Source organism: Alosa sapidissima, chromosome 4, assembly GCF_018492685.1.
Source record: "Alosa sapidissima isolate fAloSap1 chromosome 4, fAloSap1.pri, whole genome shotgun sequence".
Lineage (NCBI taxonomy): Eukaryota > Metazoa > Chordata > Actinopteri > Clupeiformes > Clupeidae > Alosa > Alosa sapidissima.
Genome location: NC_055960.1, coordinates 5,649,850 through 5,676,416, shown reverse-complemented (window position 1 = coordinate 5,676,416; position 26,567 = coordinate 5,649,850). Strand labels below are relative to the sequence as shown.

At 46.9% G+C, this 26,567-nt stretch overlaps 1 protein-coding gene across 6 annotated transcripts in view; it reads right to left on the bottom strand.

Annotated features, from left to right (window-relative positions):
• The window catches only part of LOC121707367 (tensin-2-like), a 31,059-nt gene extending 5,935 nt beyond the window's left edge, over positions 1 to 25,124 (bottom strand). Inside the window, exons 1-19 of one of the 6 annotated variants that reach the window (XM_042089873.1) lie at positions 24,768 to 25,124; positions 18,480 to 18,585; positions 18,308 to 18,345; positions 9,208 to 9,243; positions 9,059 to 9,105; positions 8,381 to 8,564; positions 8,232 to 8,282; positions 7,389 to 7,511; positions 6,708 to 6,772; positions 6,491 to 6,574; positions 6,241 to 6,353; positions 6,017 to 6,077; positions 5,513 to 5,588; positions 4,687 to 4,816; positions 4,398 to 4,463; positions 4,150 to 4,266; positions 2,373 to 3,788; positions 1,645 to 1,810; positions 298 to 1,409 (exon numbers count right to left, since the gene is read on the bottom strand). In XM_042089873.1, the coding sequence (XP_041945807.1) occupies positions 298 to 1,409; positions 1,645 to 1,810; positions 2,373 to 3,788; positions 4,150 to 4,266; positions 4,398 to 4,463; positions 4,687 to 4,816; positions 5,513 to 5,588; positions 6,017 to 6,077; positions 6,241 to 6,353; positions 6,491 to 6,574; positions 6,708 to 6,772; positions 7,389 to 7,511; positions 8,232 to 8,282; positions 8,381 to 8,564; positions 9,059 to 9,105; positions 9,208 to 9,243; positions 18,308 to 18,345; positions 18,480 to 18,585; positions 24,768 to 24,884 (4,108 nt within the window). In that variant the 5' untranslated portion in view covers positions 24,885 to 25,124. Of the gene's footprint in view, positions 1 to 297; positions 1,410 to 1,644; positions 1,811 to 2,372; positions 3,789 to 4,149; positions 4,267 to 4,397; positions 4,464 to 4,686; positions 4,817 to 5,512; positions 5,589 to 6,016; positions 6,078 to 6,240; positions 6,354 to 6,490; positions 6,575 to 6,707; positions 6,773 to 7,388; positions 7,512 to 8,231; positions 8,283 to 8,380; positions 8,565 to 9,058; positions 9,106 to 9,207; positions 9,244 to 16,300; positions 16,598 to 17,136; positions 17,245 to 18,307; positions 18,346 to 18,479; positions 18,586 to 22,251; positions 22,344 to 24,767 lie in introns of those variants that run through there. The other 5 variants (XM_042089874.1, XM_042089875.1, XM_042089876.1 and 2 more) reach the window with 5 other exon arrangements.
• Positions 25,125 to 26,567: the final 1,443 nt, after the last annotated feature.

The following is a 26,567-nucleotide window of genomic DNA, read 5'->3' as shown; positions in this document are numbered from 1 at the left end:
AGTTTGCATGTTTAGGGTTTAGGGTCCCTTGTTGGTTAATTAATTACAAAATGGTGTTCATGTGCAACTATTCAGAAATGTTGGCGTGCTGATCCAACCCTGAGTAGGAAAACAGCAGACTCATTGAAAACATCTGATGGAGTCAAGGCTACTCTGGTTGTGTGATTACTTTAAATAATTGTGGTAAAGCTGGAAACGGTACATAGTAACAGTAAACACTGTAAAATATACAGTGAGTCATTTCTACCAGATATGACTGGGGATGTATTGGGGCGATGTACACAGTGTTTTGCCCACCTTGATCCCTTGAGATTCCTGGCTTATACCAGAACTTGGAGCTGTCCTGCACAAACTTGGCACTGACACGACTTCCTGCCTCCTCCCCTGCGCTGCGTGCTGCTGTGGCTAGCCGGGAGGCCGGGGGTGGGGTCAGCTCGCTGACCGCGGGCGAGAATGTGACGTGCAGCTGGGACGTGGAGCTGGAGCTGGAGCTGGGTCCGGAGCTGACCGAGAGCGAGGAGCTGGAGAGGGCCCCGGTGGAGGTGCGGAGAGCCGAGGCCCTGCTGGGCGAGCCGTGCTGGAGGCCCAGAGGCCTGCGCTTCTCAGGCAGAGGCGGCTGTGGGGGGGTGGCGGGGATGGTGACGGCCGTGTAGCCCGTGTAGGGCACGTGGGGCACGGTGAGCAGCGGGTAGTAGTGGGACGGCAGCGGGAAGGATGGAGTGGCCTGACCGTCCGGTACGGGCGAGGGCGCCCGGAGGTCGCCGCAGCTGCTGCTGCCGCCGCTGCCCGCCTCACTGCTGCACGACACGCTGTCCATCTGCGGGGTGAGCCTCCGACCATCGGCGGACACCACGGCCAGCGAGGACAACTCAGAGGACGGGCAGCGGCTGGTGGTCGGACACGGCGTGGACGCCGGGGTGGAGTCAGGGGTGGAGCTAAAGGTCGGGCTCGAGCGCAGAACCTGCACCTGCACCTTGACAGGTTCCGGGCACGGATCGTTCCGGAAGGCAGGGCCGTCGGTCTTCGCTGCAGTGGTCGCCTGGGGAGAGGCGCTTGAGGACGAGGGAGGACGGGGGCTGGAACGCAGCTCGCCAGAACTTGTTGACAATTCATTAGTGGATTCTTTGGCGGCAGTCTCTGGAGCAGCTGGCGGCTGTGAGTGGAAGCTCTGTCTCGGCGAACTCTTGCTGGGAGCCATGGAGAGCTTGCAGCTGCCTTGGACGCCTCTCTCCGCAAGAGCAGGGCCTGGATGTATCGCGTCCCCACTACGGGATTCTTTCTGCTGAGCCACAGTTGGCCGAGGGCACTGGATTCGGTCCGGGCCTGTTTGTGAGCCATGAGAGGATGACAGCTGCTTGGAAGGCACTTCAGGAGTGGATCTCTGTTCCTCTACTTTAGTCCCAGTAGAACTAAAATAACAAAGGACAGTGTGATAAGACATCAATCATGACCCTTCAACTTGTCTAAAAGAAAATGAAGAAGTATGAAAGAGTAAATTCCCAGTCACTTAAGTATGCCCTCTAGATATCAAGGACAAATACAGCAATACATAAATAAATAAATGACATGAAGGAATGGAAAAAGGACTGAGGTGAGAGACAGATGAGAGATCAATGAGGTGGTCAGAGTGTGGACGATAAAGACCTGTTCTGTGTGTGTTGTTGAGCCTGGTTTCCATTATGGGAAGGCTCGGAGTCAGGGGATGCATCAGCTTTCCTGCTGGATGGCCTGGACAGAGCATCTGACGTCCTCTGGTCATCCACATCTACATCAGGAGAGGGTGGAAACATGGCCCCCAGAGGAAGAAGAGCAAAACGCCACAGACAATGGTTACAGCTGGCAGCTGATGACGCAATGACAACTGACTCCACTGACAGAGATAGAGGTTTATCAGACGACTAGCAGTAAGCGTTCCACTTATCTCATGAGTGGAAACTAGAAAAGGATTACTGTCAAAGTAGTTTGTGCAAAAGTCAAAGTCAATGTCAACTTTATTGTCAATTTAACTATACACTACTCACAAAATGTAAATCAGATTTCTAGGCCAAGTATACCAGGAATTTGGTCTCTGCATTTATCCCATCCATGAATTAGTGAACACACAGAGCACACAGTGAACACACAGTGAGGTGATGCACACACTAACCCGGAGCAGTGAGCTGCCTTGTTACAGCAGCGCTCGGGGAGCAGTGAGGGGTTAGGTGCCTTGCTCAAGGACACTTCAGCCGTTCCTACTGGTCGGGGAAGGTTCATCCGGAAATTTCACCCAAAAGCGGAATATCCCTGACTTTTTGTGAGTAGTGTATGTACAATACATACAATAACAACAATAACATAGTGATAATAATAATAACACCAGGTGTCAGCATCACCTGCAGTTCTGCTCTGCTGGCCAGCTTGGCTGCTAGCCCCAGCAGTGGGTCTCAGGGCCTGGCTGAGGCGCCCCTCTGGTTGGCTGGCTCTCTGCAGGGACGGGGTGGCCGGCAGAGGGGAGGCCATCCTTGACTGGCCCCCGGATCCGTAGCCGTGGCTCTCTCTGCTGGGAGGCAGCGAGTGCAGGGCGGGGGAGCAGGGGCAGGCGGCCTGGGGCGTGTGGTAGCCGCTGCTGGAGCTGTGCGGGCTGGGGAAGGGGCTGGCCATGCCGGACGGCGACGTCGCTGGCGGCTGCCCCTCCTGGAGGTACGATGGGGGCAAGTCGTGCGCCTGGGGCGAGTGGCAGTGCCGGTAAGCGGTCATCGCCGAGTGTCGGCGCCAGAATTCCGCTTCCTGCTCCCTCTCCCACGGGGACTCCGCCTCCCTGTCCCACACCGGATGTCCCTCCCGCCTGTAGCCGAAGCCGGACGCCTCTCGGCCCCAAGGGTGGTGGCCCTCCGACTGGCCGGGCGCAAGACGAAGCAGCGTGGGCTCCTCCCGACGCAGGCAGGCGCAGTCTGGGCACGGGCAGGCAGTGGACGCCGTGGTGCTGAACCTCAGCTCGTGGTAGGGGCTCGGGGGCAGCGGCTGGTGCAGGACGCGAGGGGGAGGAGGGGCCGGCGCGTGCCCATGGGAGTGGGGGGCGTAGTGGTAGAGAGAGCACACCTCCGCTGGACAGTAGCTCCTGGGAGAGGAGGGGAGTGTGTGCGCGTGGGGGTGGGGGTGGGGGTGGGGGTGGTGCGGCGAGAGCGACAAGGGGCCTCCGATGCCCTGAGCAGGGTAGGAGTAGTGCTGCCGGGACGGCGTATGGCTGCAGGAGCGGTGCAGACAGCGCCCCCTGTCCCACAGGAGGTCCGGGTGGGACAGGCAGGGCTCCAGCAGCGGAGGGGGCGACGTCCGGCTGACGGGGAGCGTGTGGTGCTTCGGGGCCGGCCCCTTAGAGGCTGCGTCCCTCCGCTCCAGGTAGTGTCCATTGGTCCCGCAGCTCGGAGGGAGACTACAGGGCGAGCGCGGTCCAGGGGAGTATGTGCGCGGGCAGCAGGAGTCCGTCGGCCTGAGCGGCGAGCTCTCCCCGTCATCCAGAATGGCCGTCTCCCTCTCGCGCACCCTCCCTCGCTCCCTCTCTCCCTCCACCTCTCCCAGCAGGAGCTCTAGGTCCAGGCGCTCCTGGTGTGCGGGCGGGCCGGGGGGAGTGGGGCTCGGGGTGCCCAGGTGGTCGGGAGGCCGAGGCTGGGACTGAGCGGTGGGCAGAGCTGGTGACTCGGGGCTGGAGGGACAACCGTTGGCCGAGGGCAGGCCACTAGAGCCTGGAGCACGCCGCTTCTTCACCTGGGCGTACAGACTACCATCCAGAGGACCCCGTGTGTGAGCAATATCTGTGTAAGGGGAGAGAACAGGGGTTACCAGAGGACTAAAGAGCTCATGTATATATCTGTATATTATACAGTAGTCTGAGTGTGTATGTGTAATACTATAATGTAATACTATTGTATTACTACTACTATGTATTACTATAAGTAATGCATTACTACTATAAAAAGGTTTGTGTGTGTGTGTGTGTGTGTGTGTGTGTGTGTGTGTGTGTGTGTGTGTGTGTGTGTGTGTGTGTGTGTGTGTGTGTGTGTGTGTGTGTATCCTCTGCATTACTACTTTAAAAAGGTCTGTCCATCTGTGTGTGTGTGTGTGTGTGTGTGTGTATTTTCTCATGTGCGCGCACACAATGGCATGTCTGTTTACCCTCTGCGCTGTCCTGATGGTGCATGTTAAAGTTGTCATAAGAGTCCCACCGCACCACAGGATCCGACGTGTTGTAGTCCACCTTTACGCTTACGTCATTCTTCTGGAACTCGCGACCTGGCCGTGACACGCACAGAGTGAGGACACACGTGTAAACAATCACATGCTAAAACAAACACGCATACAACACATGCACTGTATGTTGATGTGGTCATGACACACAGGGTGTTGACAGCGCAGGTGAGCACCTCGGACACGCTCTGGACCATATGAGAAGACGAACTCCACAGTGGCATCAGAGGGGAAACGGTTATCTACAGAGTCAGAGAAAGAGAGGGGGAGAGAGAGAGAGAGAGGAGGGGAGAGAGGAACACAGATATACAACAGAGAAAGGCTTTAATTTATCCATTTTCACAAATATCTACAAGCATCTATGCATTATGTATTCATTGACGATGCATCTGCACCTACAAGTTTTGTGTATCTATGTACAGTACATGTGTGGATCTTTATATTAGTGTCAGTAGGTGTAGGTACCGGTGCAGGCCTGGTCCAACTCCTGTTTCCCAAACCACAGCTGGGCTCCATGGACGGTGCATGTGTGGAACTGGACCCTAAACACACAGTCTCGGCCATATCCATGCATGTGTCGATGATAACACTTCACCTGGTGGGAAAACAGCACAGAGATGGACAACCAAATTATATATTTTTTAACATAAAACATGCTAATAATAATCATACTTGGCTCATAAACACCAATTACAGCACAGCATGTAAAGATGAAAGCTTCCTAGCTTGCTAACCGATGTATTTTGTTTTAATTTATTTAGTATACCATCAATGTCATAATGTAAAGCCTGTTTTTAAAAACCTTTTTTTTGAGGGTTTCAGTGCCAAAGCACAAAATGAATAGTGAATAGCCTGAGTGGCTTATTGAGAACACCAGATCTGTTTATCTCTCCTTGACATAGCTATAGTAGGTCTCAACAAATTAAAGTTGAGGAATCCATAGCATCAAGCCACCTGCTAAAATATACATAAATGGTGAACACCTGCATACTGCCGCTTTAGATAGATAGATAGATACTTTATTGATCCCCAAGGGGAAATTTAAAAACGTTAAAGTCACATACTGCATACTCATATTTTTACAAATGTTACAGGAACAGCCATCCATGGCATTGTCTCAAAAATGATCCTGATCCTTTATCCACTGAACAAAACAAAATGGTCCTTGGTCTACTACAAAGGCCTCACTGTATCCTTGGTTTAGAGAAACACTGGCAATTATAAAGTGTTAGTGAGGTAAGAGGCCTTAATTAGTACACTGGGTAATGGAGCACCTTTGTTTTTGTCTTACCATGATGTCTCCTTTCAGCAGTAGTGCTGGCTCTATGGTCACACACACACGGCTGCTCCCGGAGCCCTGCACATCACTGCGCACAAATACACACATATATACACACACAGACACACACGCACACAGGCACAGAGAAAGAGAGAGAGAGAGAGAAAGAGAGAGAGTTATACACAATTAAGTGGTGCACCTAGTTCAGTCATCTAAACCTAACTGCACATAGTATCACATGTTCACTTGGACACAGTATGGAACGTACAGAGAGACATGTTCCATGTACTCAGGTTACAGTACCAAACAAACAGGGTTATGCAAAGTCAAACATACAGAGTTACACACAGTCAAGCAAACAGGCTTTCAAGCAGTCAATGTAGTTTATAGGCAAACAAACCTATTGCTAAAAAATAACATGTATATGGGCATGTGTAATACAAATTGTACATTGTGTAATTGCAATGTAAGTTGCATCTTAAATGTGGGCTACAGCTAAACATCCAACAAACTTACTATATGCCAGAGGTATAGACCAACTGAAGAGACTGATAGATCTTCAGGAAAGGGGAGTAACCTGAAAAGTAAACCAGAAAGCCATTGAATGGTTATTTTTAAGGAGAAAAAAATCATCTTCTTTCATCTAAGAGCAAAACCTAAGTGACTGCTCCACGACAGAGTCAGTCCCCCGATAAAGGAGATGTCCAGTTCCGTCCAGCAGCTGAGCTAATGTTAGTTACCTCCTCCAGTCTGGAAGTCTGGCAGAGAGGGGATGAGGACCTGGTGCAGGAACAGGGGACTGCTGTTCATCTTAATGCTGCCAGACAAAAGGCCACCAAAGTAATAAATATACCTGGAAAAAAGAGAGAGAGAGACAGAGAGAGAAAGAGAGAGGTTAGATTAAAGAGAAAGAAAAAAAGAAAGTTAAGCTGTCTGAAAGAGACAGGTACAAAACATAAAAGGGCAAGATCGTTATTTAGGGACCAGTACCTGTTCTGAGATGGCTGGAAAAAAGGAGATATCTTATCCTCACAGAACTTCCTCATGGCTACTGTGGACAGGGCCTGGTCAGCCCTGTGAATACAAACACACCACATTGTTTCTACAAACATAGTTGGAGACACTCATGGGAAATAGGAAAACTCATAGGAAATATGAAACTCATTACAATGCTTCAGGTTAAGTAGATTAGAAATGAAACTCTCACCCGGCAGAGATCTTACTGTAGTGCATGTAGGCTGCCACAATCACCCCTGTCTTTCCTTTGTTACCCTGTAAGACAGTGAGACAGTGAACCAAAAGTCTGTCATCTCATACTACACAGTATAAAATATATAGCATAGCAATCTATAACATACTATGCTAGATGTTTTCTGCTAACTGCACTGAGTTACAATTCTGAATCTTCCTTGAAAATTATTCTACCTTGTGTCTTTTATTTTGTCTTTTTAATCATTCTCTATTTTTAAATTATTTACCTTGTGCGTTTTATGTTTTATTTTATTTTTTATTATTATTATTTTGTTTTATTATTATTACTATGATCTTTACCTTTTAAACTATTCTTTCACTATTGCCCTTTTATGCTTTTATTTTTTACTGCTTGCTTTTGTTTATGTAAAGCACATTGAATGACCTCTGTGTATGAAATGCGCTATATAAATAAACTTGACTTGACTTGACTACTAATCTTGTAGTTTTTTTCAGTAACAAATAAAGGTGCCAAACACTTCAATATAAAGGTAGTGTAATCACTATGCTTCTTTCAGACTGCAGACACCAAGACTGGAGGTTCAGCTCTTAGAAACTGTACATCCATCTAATTATCTAATTCCAATTCCATCTGCAGTGTTACTAGAAATGACATCAGAAGCGCTTGAGCCCTGACCTTGCAGTGGAGGACCACAACGTGCTGGGGGTCAGAAGTTAACCAGCTCTCCATGGCCTTGCAAATGGCACAGATTTTATCCAGTGGAGGAGCGTGCAGGTCCGGCCAGCCGAAGTCATGCACCTGAGGGAGCACAGGGGAACAGTGGCATTGGTTAAGGGGGGACAGGGGAACAGTGGCGTTGGTTAAGGGGGAACAGGGGAACAGTGGCGTTGGTTAAGGGGGAACAGGGGAACAGTGGCGTTGGTTAAGGGGGAACAGGGGAACAGTGGCGTTGGTTAGGGTGGGGAACAGGGGAACAGTGGCGTTGGTTAAGGGGGAACAGGGGAACAGTGGCGTTGGTCAGGGTGGGGAACAGGGGAACAGTGGCGTTGGTTAAGGGGGAACAGGGGAACAGTGGCGTTGGTTAAGGGGGAACAGGGGAACAGTGGCGTTGGTTAAGGTGGGGAACAGGGGAACAGTGGCGTTGGTTAGGGTGGGGAACAGGGGAACAGTGGCGTTGGTTAAGGGGGAACAGGGGAACAGTGGCGTTGGTTAGGGTGGGGAACAGGGGAACAGTGGCGTTGGTCAGGGGGGCACAGGGGAACAGTGGCGTTGGTCAGGGGGGCACAGGGGAACAGTGGCGTTGGTCAGGGAAGATGGGGTAGGTCGAAAGGGAAGCTGAATGAACATCACAGAGGAAAACCCAGATGTGTAGCTTCAGGACAGACATGCACGTTCACAGAGACATGCACTGGTAATGTCAAGGTAAGGCATTTCATTATTGCTTTAAACCAGTTAGTCCATACACCTCCTGTATGAATGAATGAATGAATGAATGGAGGACTTATCATTAATGTTTACCTTTGGATTCAGTCTGCTGATGTCATGCCGCTTTTCAGACAGATTGAGGAGCTACAACAAAAAGATAGACTTGTTACTTTACTGAGCTTTGATTTGAAGACACAAAAGGCAAAATTACTAATGATCAAATCTACAAATCTCGAACGAACCAAGAACTTGTCCTGGTGTTTGGACTTCAGCATGGCAGCCACTTCCTTCAGGTTGCCGCGGTAGCGCTCTTCATCCAGGTTGGGCAGGAAAAAGACGGAGATGATCCTCTCGGTGATGTAGGTGAGGTCGAAGTCGTAGTGCCTCTCCATGACCCGGTCCATCACGCAGTCTTCACTCCCACTCCTGGGCCACAGACAACAGACAGAGACAGAAAGATCACCGGCATCAGTTTACTTCCTCTCAGTCTGAGAGCCAATCACAGTGGCTGATGGTGACGCCTCACAGGGTATCCTAACTGCATGCGAGCGACCGACTGTGGTGTAGCATTGAATGTTCTCGCTCCACACTGAATCCCGTTAAATATGTCAGTGTATTGTGCCATATTTCTCGCTCAACAGCAGAACAACGTAAACTACAGAAAGAAAATAAAAATAGAACGCCCGACAAAAGCTTTGCTCAAAATGTCACGCTGCATTGCACTGCACAACACTATGTAGTGTCGCATCCAGTTAAGACTTTCCAATTGAAAAGTACTCGAACTGATTTTGCCACTAATCGCTCACTCGCATCGCATGCAGTCAGGATACTGTGTCAGAGTGGCAAACAGTCAGTGACAAACTCAAGCCCCAGCTGATCCCAAACAAAACAAACTGCCGATATCCAGCATCCACACTTACCTGAACAGGCAGCTTTTGGATTTCTGGCCCGCTGGCTTGACAGAACCCTACAGATAAAAGAGACCGAGGGTAATGATAAGGATGCCGCCACAAACATCAACCACTCATATGAGATATTTGATTTCCAGGCGACTTTGGGTTAAACTCACCTGTTGTTCAGAGGGAGGCACGCAGGAGGATGGGGCCTGTGTGGATGAGAGAAAAAGTGTGCCGCCATCAATAAAAGAAGAAATCCAGTCAACCTATTGAAGATACCTAAAGGACTGTACACCATGTTCCAAATTATTATGCAAATTTTTTTCAATTAAACTCATGGATGGTATTGTGTCTCAGGGCTCTTTGAATCATTGAAATCAATCTCAGACACCTGTGATAATTAGTTTGCCAGGTGAGCCCAAACAAAGGAAAACTACTTAAGAAGGATGTTCCACATTATTAAGCATGCCACAGGTTTCAAGCAATATAGGAAAGAAAAAGGATCTCTCTGCTGCTGATACCTAAAGGACTGTATGTTTGTTGCTTGATGACTGTCTGTATGTATGTATGTATGCTGTCTGATGAATGTCTCAGGCTCAGCTGGAACCAGGAAATAGAGGATGCAAACGGACAGGGGACAGGAAAAACCAGTGGCCAACAGCTGGCCTGGGGGGACTCTGAATCACTGCCTGTCAGACCGATTTATCCGGCATGCCTTTCTACAGCAGATACGAGTGGAACTCTAAAATGCACACTGAAGGCTGGCAAGCATGCATGACACGTACCGTACAGTATGGGAGTCAACATGACAAGAGGAGATGGGTAGACAGTGGGCAAGACTGAAAATAGGCACGGTCCGTTTACAGCACAACGGAAGGGAGTACACCAGAATTGCTTCAATGTCAAATGCTCAAACATTATGTCATCTCCAAATGTGTGCTTCGGATCATTAGTATGCTGGATTATTCCTCCTCTGCCAGGCTTCTGGAGACTAGTAATCATTTTGGGTTTGGCCAGTATTTTGGTATATCCACAGGCATTCATTCGGGACACCTATAAATATCTAAATGTCATCTTCTCAACACCTTTAGCACTCCTGGAACCCCATATCATCTGAGTCAAACAGCTCTTTGGTATCAAAATGCAGAGTAAACACGAACAGAAGCCTGATGAATATAGGGAGCACATTTTTCCATCAGTTAAATGAAGATAAAGTGGTTTGGCTAAGTGAAGCACGAAGGTGGCATTTTTTTTATATTTCACTGATTCTTGAGAATTTGGATAAAACAGGTTTTAATTTTGAAAAGAAATAGTTAGTTAAATTACAACATCTGAAGGTATATCATTATAGACCAAGGTCTTGGCTGTTCAGCAATGTACCAGTGTCAGCTCCCCATTTTGTATTTTTTTTTTCATAAAATAGGTCCTTTTTGAGTTATTACTTTGTCTTTGTCAACACCGTCAGACACAATAAAAAGCAAATTATTTTGTATTTATTTGGTCTAGTATGTATTTAGAGTTAAATCATTATCTGAGATTCTTAGTACACATATATGCTGTTAAATGTTGAATATTCACTTTTGTTCATTTTTTATACTGCTTCACGTGTACTCCTTTTAAAAGATCTAACATCATACAACATTTATTTTAAGCCTAAATAGAAAAAGTAATGTTTTTTTATTGAACAAACATATTTTTGTATTAAAAGAGACTATTACATTAATAACTCAACAGCACTTAAGAAACATTATTGTAGGCATATCCATTTAAAACAAATAAAACTCCCTCTGACAGTGGTGACTTTAGAACTGACGGTGGTGACAGTGGCCTCATAACAACATATAATTCCAAAATGTATACCACTCAAGTCAATGCTTCTTGCTTAACAACTTTATTTAACTATTTGGTCCAAAAAATAACAATCCTGAGCACTGTGATGTGAACATTTTTCAAGGAATATAAGGTAGAATTAAGCAACAAAGCTGGCCTGGGTGGTAATGTATTTTTCTCCACTATGGATTTAACGTCTGGCTCACATTACAATGTGCCAGTGCATGAGGATGATAAGAAATATACAGCCTTTTCCTCTCCATTAGGATTGCACGAATACAACAGGCTTCCTGGGGCCCTTTGTAATAGCCCAGCTACCTTCATGAGGATGATGCTGTCCATCCTTGGTGTTCAGAATTTCCTAAGTCTTTTGTGCTACCTCGATGATATGCTTGTATTTGCCAAGTCTGAGGCAGAGTGTTTGTAACGCATGGTGTTTGAGCAGTTGAAGGAGCACAACCTGAAGCTGTCTCCTTTCTGTCTCCTGCTAAGTGTTTCTTAAGAGATCGTTGACATTTTTAGGTTATATAATTTCTCAGGAGAGTGTTGCAAGCGATCCAGATAAGGTTTAGGCTATGGTGAATGTTTCGCAGTCAGTTCTGACAGATGCTGATGACGTCACACTGTCAGCTAGTAAGATCCGCTCCTTTCTTGGCATGGTGGTTTACTACCTAGCCTAGAAATCTAGACGCACCCTAGCGGCAGCAAATGTAATTTGCAGCCAGGGTAGTCTAGCAACTCTTCATTGGCTTGAGAGCTGGAAAAACCAAACTTCGCTAAACATAATGATGGCAGAGTTGCGACGGTTCTGTGTGAATTCCCTGCTACTTGAAAACAAAGAAGATGGATGCTAAGATGGAGTTAAGATGGATAGATGGAGTTAAGCTTTTTTTAAGTTGGCAAAAGTTTGATCAACTGGTCAACTAGCTCTGCTGGTGGGAAATGAAAGAGGAAATTTGAAAGACAACTGTTTATTCCGCCCCTCCGATTGAGCACTACCAATGGTGAGTTCCCAGACCCTACATCTTGATGTGAGTCTGGCTCATCAGGCTGTTTACTACCAGCATTTTACTGAAAACTGCTCTGTGCTTGCAAGGCCGTTGTTTGCGCTTACAGGTGGGTCTAAGCGGCCGCACAGAGGTAATGGGGTAGGTAGGCAGAAGAGAAAGCTCTGCCCTCAGGACTGGTCCCCTGAGTGTGCAGAGGCCTTTCAGAATTTTAAATCTGCACTGATAAGTAGTGTGCCTCCATCCATGGCGCATCCAGACTTTACGAAGCCTTTCCTATTGTCTGTTGATGCATCTACCAGTGGTCTTGGAGCTGTTCTGTCTCAGGTGCAGCCCAGTGAGGACAAAGCCCGGCCTATTGCTTTAGCGAGCAAGTCACTGAATCATGCCCTGTCTAAATATCCTGCTTATCGGCTCGAGTTTTTCGCTATGAAGTGAGCTATTTGTGATCAATTTAGTCACTGGTTGCGGGGTCACAGGTTCACTGTGTGGACAGACAATGACCCCCTTAAGTATGTCCTGACAAAGTCGAAGTCTTTTGTGAGGCCCAGAATTATGCACAGGCTGACTAGAATGCCTTACATTGACCTGCTTAAAGAAGCAGAGAACTTTGAAGTTGGTTCGGTTCAGGACATGTTTTGCCTGTCTTCTGAACTTTCTGAGGCAAGAGAACAGCGGGCAGCCTCCATGGCTGATTGCATGTGTGTTGGGGCCACACATCGGCCTCGTGGCTGTGGCCGAACCACAGCCGTGAGGCACTATATTGTCTGACGGTGGTGACAAAAACCTACTCTTTCATATGATATGCATGAGTTGTTCACATTAGCCATCTTGTTTCACCTCTAGCTACCTAAGACCTCTTCTTAAAAAGTATACATTTATGTCATACATTGATCTAATATTTTTTATACAAAAGAGACGGTGTTGACATGTTATGGTTGCTACAGTAGCAGTGTCCAAAAATATGAACAAGTTTAGGAGAAAATAGCAAACTTACAGGAGCTTGAGTGACCTTGAAGCATGCAGTAGAGCTAAAGGTTTGAAAATGGGGTCCTTAGGAATGAAGTTGACCTTATAGTTTTTAGGATTTAGGATAGGATTTTATTGCTTTTTATAAATATCTGACGGTGGTCAGATCAGTTTGGGCTTGTCTCATGAAGGATGCATCTGAATAAGAGAGGGTCACCTTTAACTTCAAACTCAATGAGCCAATACTGCAGACTGGTCCCACAAATGGGAACATACAGCAGAATAAGCAGCTACTTCTGAATTATTTTGCTTTTACATTCTCTTTTCATTCTTTTAAACATGAACAGTTTGGAGTGAATAGAAATGGAAAGGGGCAGTCTCCATGGTGTAGTTGTAAGACCCGAAGACCTTGTATGGTGTTATGATGGGTATTCAACTGAACCTAAAGAATGTGACAGGGTTTTACTTAGGCAATAATAGCAGCCCCCTAAATCTTTCTCTTGGTCCTCTTGGTTTCTTTCCCTCTCTCTCTCTTTCTCTCTCTCTCTCTCTCTCTCTCTCTCTCTCTCTCTCTCTCTCTCTCTCCTCTCCCACTCTCACAAAACAAACACACAAACACACACACACACACACACACACACACACACACACACACACACACACACACACACACACACACACAAGATAATTACAACCCCCCCAGTCAATTACACAGGCGTTTCCTGAGCACACACCAGCCAGCTCTCTTTTCCGTCTCCTCTGTCTCCCTCGCTCCATCTTTCTGTGTCCCCATCTCTCTCTCTGGCTTTCTCTGGCCCTCTTCAACAAAAAGGTGCAAATACAAACAGCAGTGATGTAAATGAAAATTAATTAAATTTAATTAAACTACTGCATGGCAGTCCATTTAGATAGATCTTTCATCTCTGTGTCAGTGTGCGTGTGTTCTGGCCATTGTTGACATAGGGATAGGGAAAGGACACACTTGATAAGAGCCTGACTCAGCAACACAGAACGACGGTGTGTGTGTGTGTGTGTGCATTAAGTGTTTGAGAGGGTACTAGTGTGTGTGTGTGCGTATGTGTGTGTGTGTGTTAGTGCGTGAATTAGTGTGTGCTCACATCAATGTGGAGACAGAGGAACTAATTGGGATCCTAACAGGGTGAATGAGAGGGCAGTCCTAAGACATGTGCCCAGCTTTCCCTTCAGATGACTGAGCCTCTCCTCAAAGAGCCATCATTAGTGCCGCAAACACACAGGAAAGGAAAGAGAGCAGAGCCTCTCGAGGAAGGACAGAGAGAGAGGGAGAGAGAGAGAGGGAGGGAGGGAGAGAGAGAGAGAGAGGGGCAGGGGGAGGAGAGCGTGATAAGAGTTCAGATATTCTGGCAGACACAGACCCCATGCACTTACGCCGGGTCAGTGAGCACCTACACTTAAATAATTCCCACAGCCGCTTTCAGAACAAGTCGTCGTCCAGTGTGACTGAAAGTAATGCATTTGATTAGGGTTATGAGATGGCATGCTGAATGAACGTCTGGAACGAACGAATGGGAGATAATTGATGAGAGCTAATATGAGAGAGCTAATATGAGTCTTTCACTGCCTGCTTTTCCCTTTACTCACTCTATCTGGACACCATCAGTCTTTACTGTGAACAGAGGAACTGATTATGGTAGATGAAAGGGTTCCTCCTCTTCTATACCTCCTCATCTTTCCATGTCTTATCCTTTCTTTCCTTCCACTCACCCTCTCTCTCTCTCTCTCTTGCTCTCTCCCTCTATTTTTCTCTTATTCTCTCTGTCTCTCTCTGACTCCATCTCTCCTTCCCGTCCCATGGTTTTACAGACTGCCCCTGGGTCTCCACCAACTCATTACGACACACGCGGACATGTGGCTCCGTTCAGTCACCACAGCCCACACCCCGCCTGCTAGCTGGAGTTACAGCCTACTTAGGAGAGGTGCCAGTCTTTATGAGGAGTCCCTGTAGGACCCAGCCCGCGACGGACTACTGTTTGCCACATCAAACGGGCCCACTTGAGCCACAGCTGTCCGAGACCTCGGAGACCACGGTAGCCGCTGCGTGCTCTCTCTCTTGGCCAGGGTCCACACTCAGACTGGTGCCGTGAGGCAGACAGGTCTCAATATACACTACTACCCAAAGCCATACCGGGCTTTTGGCTCTGAATCAGGGAAAGTTGCCAAAACGTGCCGTGGAGACGCAGTGATGCTATTTTCTACTTCTGCCCTTTCCCCATCTCACTTCCGACGACGGGGGTTGGGGGGGGGGGGGGGGGGGGGGGGATGTGACGCTCTCCTCAGGGTGCTGCCCTCTTTATTGTCTTTTTTGTTGTTGTTTTTGCCAAGGCAACCAAGGCAAGGGGAGCATGTGTCAGCACGAGTGAGCAGAGAGTGAAGGCAGAGCGGAGACGACATCCCTACCAGTCAGGCACCAGAACACAAGCCCCCAACCTCCCAACCTCCCCCTCCTCCCCCTCCTCCTACGCAACCAACACCCCCGATCTGTCTCATGCTAAACACACACAAACATGGAATCAACCTAACAGTGGGGGAGGTTACCAGGGGGAATTCAGGCCACTGCGTTTGTTTTTCATGTGCCACCTATACAGTGGATTAAGGGGTGGAATTTTGTGTGACGGGAGCTGGCTTGGTCCAGCCAGCCAAATAAGAGTGCAGATAACATGGCCACGTACTCCATGTCCCCTGTACCAAAATAAACAAGGGAACACAGAATAAACAGAGGATATTTTCATACAGAGAGAAAGTGAGAGACAGAGAAAAAGAGAAAGAGAAGGCAGACAGTGCGTGAGAGAGAGAGAGAGAGAGAGAGAGAGAGAGAGAGAGAGAGAGAGAGAGAGAGAGAACAGCTGAAGCATCACTTTGCCTAGTGACAGGAATCTCTGTCGGGTTTAAGGAACTATTTTGACAGACATCAAAATGGTTATTTCAGTTCATCAGCTGGTTGGTTTGTCTAACGCTTCCTCTAAATGTTACCTTTATTTTGAGATGTGTCCTTCACAACACACGCGATCATGCCATGTTAAACGCTCCAGCCCATGTCAACCTTACATGTCTGATGCAAGTGTCAGCATTCTCAAAACAGCAGCATTTTGCTGTGCTTCGCAGACTGAATCATCCGCCCATCTCTCAAATGATACATCAGTCTACATGATACAAGTGGCCACACAGCCCAATCTGAACTACCCAAGCTGATGCTGGCTGACACCTACTCCTCTTCATCACTTAACTACACATAACAGCTCATCATCACAATCATGGGTGACATTGCTCAGATTAAGTGAGTGGTACCCCCCTCCAACAACAACAGCATCTGCATAATAAACAAACGGATAACCATAACATTATATTTGATGCATTGTGGGAAATGTGGTCTGTGTCCATCCGTTAAGGCCACACAGGAAATGAAGCGTTGCTGTGTAATTACCTCTATGTGTGCTTTTGTTTATGGCTTCCTCTCACAGCAGGGGCGAGCCCGAGGTGGCGTGCTGCGGCCCCGGCGTCAGTGGTCAGCGCTGCAGGGAATGTCGTCGCCGTCGCCGGCGTTACGTTCCACTGCAACAACTCGGGCGACTACCCAGAGACAGATACTACGCCATAAGAGACCCTCGATGGTGGTGAGTGCGGCACAACTGCACCAGTCATGTATGTGGCACTGCCAGCTGCCATCGAGCCACGTCTGGATGGCTTCCACGGGTCTGCATTAATCTGCTCTGAGGCGAGACTCCACACATGACGAGAGGAGAAGTTATATTTAAACTCTTCCCTCAGTTTTATCTCTCTCTCACTCTCTTGCCCTTCTGGCTTGTTTTTTGTACGTTCGCTCTATGCCGTTAAGAGGGGGACTTGGGAGGATGTAAACACTCTCCAAATCATGTTTATGAGTGTTCTACACACACACACACACACACATAATAATCCTGTGTCACTGTGTTATTTCTGAAAGCTAAAACAACCAGATGACACTCAGCGACAAACACACTGCTCCTCCTCACCCCAGAGCTACAGTCCAGATCAGCCTACACAACCCCACACATTCACCGACAAGTTAAGATTCCACTCACAAACCGTCAACCACTGATATACTCACTCTACTAAATATTTTTCATATCAAGTCCAATGACTAGATGACATTAGCCTAAGCTACATACACGTAATGTACAATCCCAATCAACACCAAATGACTTAGTCATTTACGTTCGACTGAACCCCAGAGTTAAACCTGACTATGTCTGGGACCAGACTTAGGTCGCACGCTCTTACCTCTCAGAGATCGGCCAGTGATCCTGCTTCACCACACTCTCTGTCTGCAGCAGGGGGAGAACAATCTGGCATCTCTCTCTCCCTCTCTCTCTCTCTCTCTCCCGCTCTCTCTCTCTCTATCCCACTCTCTCTCTCTTTCTCTCTCTCTCTTTCTCTCTCTCTCTCTATCTCTCCTGCTCTCTCTCCCTCTATCCCACTCTCTCTCTCTGTCTTTCTCTCTCTCTCTCCCTCTCTCTCTTCCGCTGTCCCACCCCCAGAGGGCAGGGAAAAGCGCGTCAGAAGAGGCAGAGGCAGAGGCACAGCGGCAGGAAGACGACAGAGGGGCACCACAGAGGTCTCCTTTCTGACAGAGTCTGTACTACTCACAGGCTGGCCAGCTGCCCTAAAATGTGTGTGTGTGTGTGTGTGTGTGTGTGTGTGTGTGTGTGTGTGTATCTGACCATGAGAGAATCATATTGATGGCATCTCGAGTGTGATCGTTATTTCTATTAATAGACACTTAACGCCCATCATGACTTGCCATAACTGTGCTTGTAACTGTGTGAGTATGTGTGTGTGTGTGACTGAGTGCATGCGTGTATGGGGGGAGATAGCCAGGGTTATATGATATAATCCACAACACTGTTGTCAGCCAGAGTCCATTCCTATGCTACTTAATCCCTTTCAAAAGGAAAGTCGGGCAACAAACAGCTGGTGCAGATGAGGACCCCGCCACACAAAGCTTTCCAGCACTCAGATTCATTTGAGAAAGACTTTAAAATGTGTTATATGTGGGACAAAGACAGAAAGGTATTGTTTTTTTTTACATCTATCATTTTGGGGAGGGCAGACTTACGGTTGGCTTTATTTGAGTTGAGGAGGCAGGTCAAGTTGAATTCAGTTTACTGTCTTCAGCAAATGAGATTTTGGGCCCAGCTCAGCAGTATGGCTCAAGCAGCTGTGTTTATGGTTTCAGGTCGCATATAATAGACCATGTCAAGATAATCCTACATCCAATTTCAACAGATGGGAATGCCTTTAACTGCTGCGCTGCTTTGCTGTACCTAATCATCGTAAATTTAAAATCTGTGGCATTTATAGTGCATGCATACTCTGTGTGTGTGTGTGTGTGTGTGTGTGTGTGTGTGTGTGTGTGTGTGTGTGTGTGTGTGTGTGTAGAAGAGTGCTTTACCTTTGCTTCACATTTGTTATGCACAGCGATCTTACAATCTAAAAGGAGAAAAAGAATAGGACAATTTGAGTGAGTTTGAGGTTGTGTGAGTGTGTGTGTGTGTGTGTGTGAGAGAGAGAGAGAGAGAGAGAGAGAGAGAGAGAGAGAGTGTATGTTGCAGGGGGATTCTAACCTTTACAAAATAATCCATGGCTGTCTATGGTCTGCTTGCACACTCCACAATGGTGTTTTTTCTTGAAGTTCTTCTCTTTGAAGTGATGAGGCCCGACCTTCCCCAACTACAAGAGAACCACAACAGCACCCGTGAGACTCGTCTTAGTGTCAAGACTCCATCCTGAAAAAGACTAGCTCTAGTTTTCAAATTCGTCTTCTGACAAATTACATTTATTAGTGGAAAAATGAAGCATGCATTTCCAAGTTAACCCTGGTCCTCATATGGCCACTGTGAATGCAGAGAGAGAGAGAGAGAAAAATAGAGAGAGAAAAGAGAGAGAGAGAGAGAGAGAGAGAGAGAGAGAGAGAGAGAGAGAGAGGATTCATAAAGACACATTCACCACCAGTTAACGTGGCTGTGGGACTAAAACGCTTTGGACAGCGGAGGCTGTAAAGCGACTGCCCCTGACCTGGTCTAGTATGGCCAGATGCAAGCACACTGCTGGTAGTGGACGACCACTGTGTGTGTGCTTACTCACGTGGCCCCGATCCCTTTCTCTGGTACTCCCTACAAGGCAGTCTTAGTGTCGGCAGGGTCGAGGCCTCCATCACTCCAGACCAGTGCACACGTGATCTGCTCACTTTGGTTTTGTGAGTGCTTGAAGAATTTGCTAATGGAAAATATGACTAATATGTGTGTGTCCTCTATTTATGTTTCCTCTTCAGTCATATTCAATGTTCATGAGTTCTCTCTCTCTCTCTCTCACACATGGACACACACACACACACACACACACACACACACACACACACCTAGTTTCTCATTGGACATATAGCATCCCCATCATGAGCCTGGCAAAACCTCATGTGCATACCTCCCAAGTGAGGCAAAAACACATGGGCACGCACGCATTACGGTCAAACCCCGCCACAAAGGTGGACGAGCTGCGGAGAAGGATAGATGGAGAGGGAGAGATGACTACCGGTCAGCAACAAGGAACCAGCAGACACGGAGGAGAGGGAGAGATGACTACCGGTCAGCATCAAGGAACCAGCAGACATGGAGGAGAGGGAGTGAGTTTGGCCAGCTTGCCATCTTTCCCCTCTCGCCCGCGTCAGTACGGCGTAGATGTTTGCACAGCTGCCATGGGGATGGAGGAGTGGAGAGCATGGAGCACAATGCCCACCACACACACACACACACACACACACACACACACACATACACACACACACACACACACACACACACACACACACACACACACACACACACACACACACACAGAGTGCTGTGGGCAAGGTGGCACTGCCAAAAGCAAACCTTCAGTCCTGGGTACACTTAGTCATGGCTAAAAGGGGATTTACTTTTTAAATGAAGAGACTCACAGATAAACTGAGACATGCTGCAACCAGATGCTTTGGTTTTTGCCGTTTACACATTTAAACAGCGGATATTTACCACATTTAAAGCCAGCATGGGTAACAGATTTCCCTTTCAAACACCCTCTGGTGTCATGTGGTAATAGTGGATAAGGTACATTGGTGTCATTCACACATCTGTATGTGAATGGAAGTCAACAGTGGCAGGGGGAACACTTACGCACTGTTCTTGTGAGATGAGATTGTAAGAAACACATGAGCTCACACAAATGTTTTGGTCAGGAAATAAACATTACGTGGTTATGGGTGTGAGTAAGCACTGGATCAGTGTGTGAAGACTGTAAGAAAGGTCCTATGTGTAATATCGGGGGGGAGAGGACAGAGTATGCTAAAGTGTGACTGTGTGTGTGAGCGACAGAGGTGGTGGTGGTGGTGTGTGTGTGTGTGCGTGTGTGTGGAGGGGGGGGGGGTGCAGAGAAAGATGTATGGACCAGAGGACTGCAGGTGTGTGGGTGTGTTTGTTTATAGAAAGTGACAATGACTCATGTGAGAAGTACGCGGTCGGCACAGAACACTCTCCTTATTCAGAGCAACCTTCCAGCACTGAGACTACATTACCCATGAACACACACTTTTACGCCGTCACCTAGAGATTTTCCATTGCTGACCTCTGGAGAACTTCCTTTTGACTGTTTTCAAAACAGTGGTTATATTATTTATTACATAATAATAACCCTCAATACATTTCTGTCTTTTCAATTCAATTCAATTAGGTAGAGACCACATTGTAATGGCCGCAAAAGAATGGCAACAAAATAGACAACAATGCCTCAAAGGCATTAATGCTGTTGCCATGTTAAGTGGTGTGGGCTCATTCAAATAGAAAACAACTGTAAAACATTGATCTAGCCCGAACTGCCCTTGGTGTTCTTTTGTTGATCTCGTTTTTGTGAGTTGGAGTGTGTGTGTGTGTGTGTGTGTGTGTGTGTGTGTGTGCGTGTGTGCGTGTGTATGAGAGAGAGAGAGAGAGAGAGAGAGAGAGAGAGAGAGGTGCTGTGTGGTCTGGCCATAAACACAATGTGAGTAATGGACTGAGAAGCACAGTAACTTAGGCAGTTCACCCCCTCATCCTGCTTATCTGCCCGCTTATGTCTCACATTTCACTGCCGTTTGAAATTAAAGTTTCTAAATATGGAATACATTTGTCTGCCTCTCCCCTGCCTCTGCTGCAAATCTCCACTATGTCCTATTCTAATCTCCTTCTCTCACCTCTGATTAGGTTAGGGGCGGTAATCAGCTTCACAAGGTTTCCTCTGCACTCAGACAAATCTCTAATGCCACTTTTTTCTGGGTTCATACTGAATTGAGAAAAATGAAACTGGGACTAGTACTTGTTTCTCTGACCACTAAACTAGCGATGACCTTACATTTCACTGGAAAGCAATTTGCTGACAAGACTTCAGCTACATTTGTTGCATCCAAAAACTCTGTAACTAAACACACTGTACTTTAAAGAATGTGTGCAATGGAGAATTTTCATGATGAACAAAGGAGACTTAGTGCTGTATGATCACATCGGAAAGCCAATTTACTCACTCTTTTAATAAGTGTGCAAACCAGAGGGCTGCCATTAGCTATAAAATATAACTCTTATTATATAAAGTCTAATTATTGTGGATGACTACGATCAATGTGGATTACACAAGAGTAGACATAGACATAGACATAGACAGAGAGAGAGAGAGAGAGAGAGAAAGGGAGAGAGGGATAGAGAGGGATCTCACCACAAAATTATTCCGTCTTATGAGTTTTCATATCTGTTTGAATGCTAAAATCCATCACAGAAACTACCATATTCACTGTCAAGATGGATGTCAAATAAAGTAGAAAACATTATGTTATTCCCGCATGTTCTCAATTTGTGAGCAGTTTTGCCTAATGCAATCCCCGCCGGAGAATATTAGTGACCTTACATAAGAACAAAGTTGTTTGTAAATCCATGAATGCCTGACCGCAACGAAGGTTTGCATTAAGAAACGTTCATATTACCACAAATGATACCATCTATCTGTGATGGGAAGTGTGGATATTTTGAACATGTAGGCTATCTATAATTCAGGTCGCAGAATCCGAGGCGTAGCCTACCTTGACCAAAACCACAACTTTTCAGATGACCGAAACTTCAATGCCTTAATGTGGAAAACGCATCATAAAACATTTCCTTGTAGGCTAGTGGAAAGAATGTAGCGAACTATTGCTTTCACCAACTGCAAACAGGAATGAATAGTCTAATTTTACCCTATGCTACATCATTTTGCGCCAATTAAAAAAACTTGACAAGGTAGCCTAGCTTGCTTTTTCCTGACAAACTCCGATTAAAGTTGATTCAAACATGGATTAGCTCTTACCTTACTCATAGTTTTTCTTGTCTGTTATCTTTGCTCTGAAACTGATGTTCTGAATCCATGGGCAAGTTTATGTATCTGCGAAAGGATGCGGAGTCTGCAGGACGCTCAAAGCCACTGGTAAAACCTCAGCGGTCAAAAAACTAATTCCCCCCTCAGACCCGCAGGCGGAGCCACATGCCCACTGAACGTTCCACTGTCTAGACTCCCCAAAAGGCCACTAATCATTGGTCAGCTTGTTTAGGGCGGTGCATTTCAAGTGGCGACTGCGTTGTTCTCATACTCTCATCATTATGTGATGCTTGGTTCGACAGAAATGGGGGACTTTTAAGTATTTGATCTGGAAACATCAGACGTGTATTAGACACCAAATTAAAACACAAAAACAGTAGGTCAATACTGGTGAAGAATCTGAAGACACCAAACGCCGTCTCACTCTCTTACTCTCTCTCTCTCTCTCTCACACACACACACACACACACACGCACGCACGTACGAACGTACACACACAGTGTTTTCATCTGATCGGAATGTTTTTAAAGCAGATTGAGAAATTCAAATTGCTTGTAGGCCTATTCTCTAATGCCCTTTATGTGGTAGGCCTACTAAGCCCTTAGCAACGCACAGCTGTTGTTGAAGACATAACTCACCCTTCGCTCAGCCACACCAGCGACGCCTAGTGGATCAGTGGATATGTGATCTGCATCTGCCAATATGTTGTCATCGACATCATTTAAATTACGCCTGATCCTGTACAGATGGATTCCTCATGGATTGTTTTGACCCATGTTTATTGTACTTGAATTAGCCTACCAATAAAAATATATATATTTTTTAAAAAAAGTCATCGACAGGGTGGTATATTACATATAACTGCATTCTGTTTCGAATAAATTGTGTAAAAATGAACGGATGTTTTATATGTATAGCTTTCAACTGTGCACACACACAAAAAACCCAGTTAAATTGAGTCCAAACTGCAGCTGTTCAAAACAGGAGTGAAGGCTTGTACATCAGGACTCCAATAAAATGATGAATTATGTGTCCCCCACCTACCCATCAAACTCTCTTGCAAATTCTGAAATTCCTCTCTCAAGAACAAGGACATAACTTCTCATGAGTCACCCGTCATGCAATGGATAAAATGAATTTGATGGCTATAACACTCTGAATCTGTATCCATCACTTCCAAACTCTGTCTCCATGGTCCTGCTCTGAAAAACAAGCATGGTGATGTGACTGAGTGTGTGTGTGTGCGTGTGCACTTACGTGTGCATTCTATCACTGACAAGTAATGCTGTTGACACTGAAGCAGAAGAGCCATAATTCTTGGCCCATGAAACAGTAACTCTCTCCCTCTCTCTCTCACACACACTCACACACACACACACACACACACACACACACAGAGACACTCAAACAAACACTCACACACTCACTCACTCACAGACACACACACACACACACACAAACACTCACACAAACACTCACACACACACACACACGCTCACTAAACATTCCAGCCAGGAAGAGACGGGAGCAGGTGGAAACCCTGAGGTATGCTCCCACCGTCCTGGAATCCAGTGTATTTATATCCCCTTAAGAGTGACTCTGAGGGGACGCTAGCAAAGCCACCAGAGGAAGCAGGTTTGGAGTCAAGTCACACATGTGCGCCTGTGAACCATACTGTGTGAGGGATACAGTATCACAGGGCGAGTAGGTGAACATGTCATGCTTGCCGCTTTTTGAAGGGCAGACTCAGACTGCTCAGCTCGTTTTTTATTAGAGAACATCATGGTAGCTTAGCTTAACTGTCTGGAGTATCGCACATCAGTGTCCAGTTGCTAAACACAGTTACAAGACACAGTTTGGTTGCTAAACACAGTTGCTGAAACACAAGTCTTGCATACGTTACGCATGCAGCCTAACAGAAAGATGCACATTTTTGATCATCCTTTTAATTAGTGGCCATAGCAGAGCAGAACCTTCTAAACATCCACATGTAAGCCTGCCCATCCGACCACTTTTCCAAAACAGTCATTTATTACTCATAGAAGCATGTCCACTAACAGTGTCCACTCCCCCCGGACATTCTAACCCAAGTCAAACACCTCTGACCTCCACCCCTATCATCGCTCTCTCGTTTTGTTTCCTGCTCCGTAAATCACTGTATATAAATGTCTAGGTGCGAAGATAAATAGACACAGACAGACCGACAGAAAAGGTGATATCTTAAAATGTCGATGAGTTTAAAAAGAAGGTCCAAAAAAAGACACTCAACAATCTAATGGTCAAAAGGTCTGTGTCTAACAATGTATTGACTGTATCAAAGCATTAAGAACGTGTCACTTCTATAAGCATAATGTCAGTCTTAGTATAACTTTCCAAAATGACCACTAAAAGGAAATGTCATGAGATGTGGTCGATGACAGTGCTAACTTGTGGATGACATGGAGAATTTTGACAGGTGATTAAGCTTCACATGTAACTGCAGTCTCTCTAGACCCAAGACGGCTTACCTCAGTGAGGCTAAGGATCTCCGGGCAGTCCTCTGAACAGTCCCTGGTCTTGGGGAGTCCCACTGCTGCCGAGTTCCTCTCCTTCACACACCACTGTCCACTCTGCGCACAACCCATAGCTCCAGTGGTCCACCGTTAGCCTCTCCGTATCTCCTTTGTCCCGTCAGTTCCCCCCCCCCCCCTCCTTCGTCTTCCTCTCCAGCCCGTCCAGCTTCGTGATCCAGCCCTCCGCTCCCTCTTTCTCTCTTCCTGCGTCCCACACAGAGAAGAGGATCCAGAGATCTCCCCCGTGTTCCTTTGCGCTCCACACCCTCGTGGCTCCTCTGTGGCTCTGTGTGTTTCTCTGCCTGTCAGCAGAGAGAGAGAGAGAGAGAGAGAGAGCGCTGAGGAACCCAATTCCACCCCCCCCCCCCCCCCTTCCCTCCCCGGCCCCTCGCTCCCTGGGTGTCCTCACTCACACACACACTCACACACACACTCACGCACAGCTGTTTTGGTCAGATGATGTCAGGTCTATCCACCCTGTTTGGCACTCAGCTCCTCTTGCTCCATAGGGGACCGTTAGAGTGGGCACTCGCAGGCACACATGTGCACATGCAAACATGCACAATCCCACTGCTCACCTCCCTCCCAGCTGCAATTAGTTCAACATTCCTCAGCAGTGAAGAATTTAGAAATCGTTTATGAATCATGAATCTCATTGTAATCCACTCTCACACACCACAATCAACGGATTACTTATGATGGAAAGATAGATAAATAAATAGATAGAGAGATAGATAAGAGAGAGAGAGAGAATAAGGAAGTAAAAAAGATAGAGAAAGTTTCCAAAAATGAAGGAAAAGGCCGAGATGATGAATCAAGATCCTATGAGGCATGGGATATTTTGGGCTGCACTATTCTACCATAATATAATGTAATCTTTCACCGCACACAGAAAACAATGACCCTCCCTGTCAGAGGGCCTTTGGATGTGCCCCCACGAGGCAGCTCTGCACCACAAGCGCCTCTGGCACAGACTGTGCAGCCTGGAGTGCAGGCTGCTTGTCTACAGTAAACCGGGAAACAGCAGTTCTCCAGAAACTCTCGGGGAAGGAGGACAATCTGCAACAATGAGCTCTTTCTGCGTGGTCACTTTGTTCCACTGCCCGAAAGTCCTGCAGGCAAGGACCCTGGCCTTCAGATCAGTGAGACAAGGAGCTGAAAGGCAGCTCTGAGGTCTTCATTGAAAAGAGCTGCAGTCGTGTCGAGAGGACAGCTCAGTCGGCCCTGCCATTCCCTTCACTCTATGGCCGCTGTGACAACTGGACCACCAGCGAGCAGCAACTGTGGCTCTGCTAGGAAAACAAAACCAATGCATTTGTTTATATATAAACACACACACACACAAACTAGGCAAAGGCAGCAGTAGTGTAATTATATGTATGTGTGCAGCAGACATTTAAATTATTGTACAAGTAATGCGCGTGAAACTATCTTCACACACAGACAACAGACTACACTTTCTCACTCTAATCCCATCTGTCACAGGAGATGCAGTTCCCACCCAGGGAATACTGCTTACACGTAAACTTTGCATATGTTCAGCACGCATTCTCATGCAGAGGGCCAAGAGAGGGAGGGACAGAGGGAGGGAAGGAGAGAGAGGGAGAGAGGAGGGAGGGAGAGACTCTTTCCCTCCCTCCTCTCCTCTCTTTCTCCCTCTCTCTTTCGAAAGAGGGAGGAATACAGAGGAGAGGATAGGAGAAAGAGGGAAAAAGAGAGACGGAGGGAATGAGAGAGAAAGAGACAGAGGGAGAG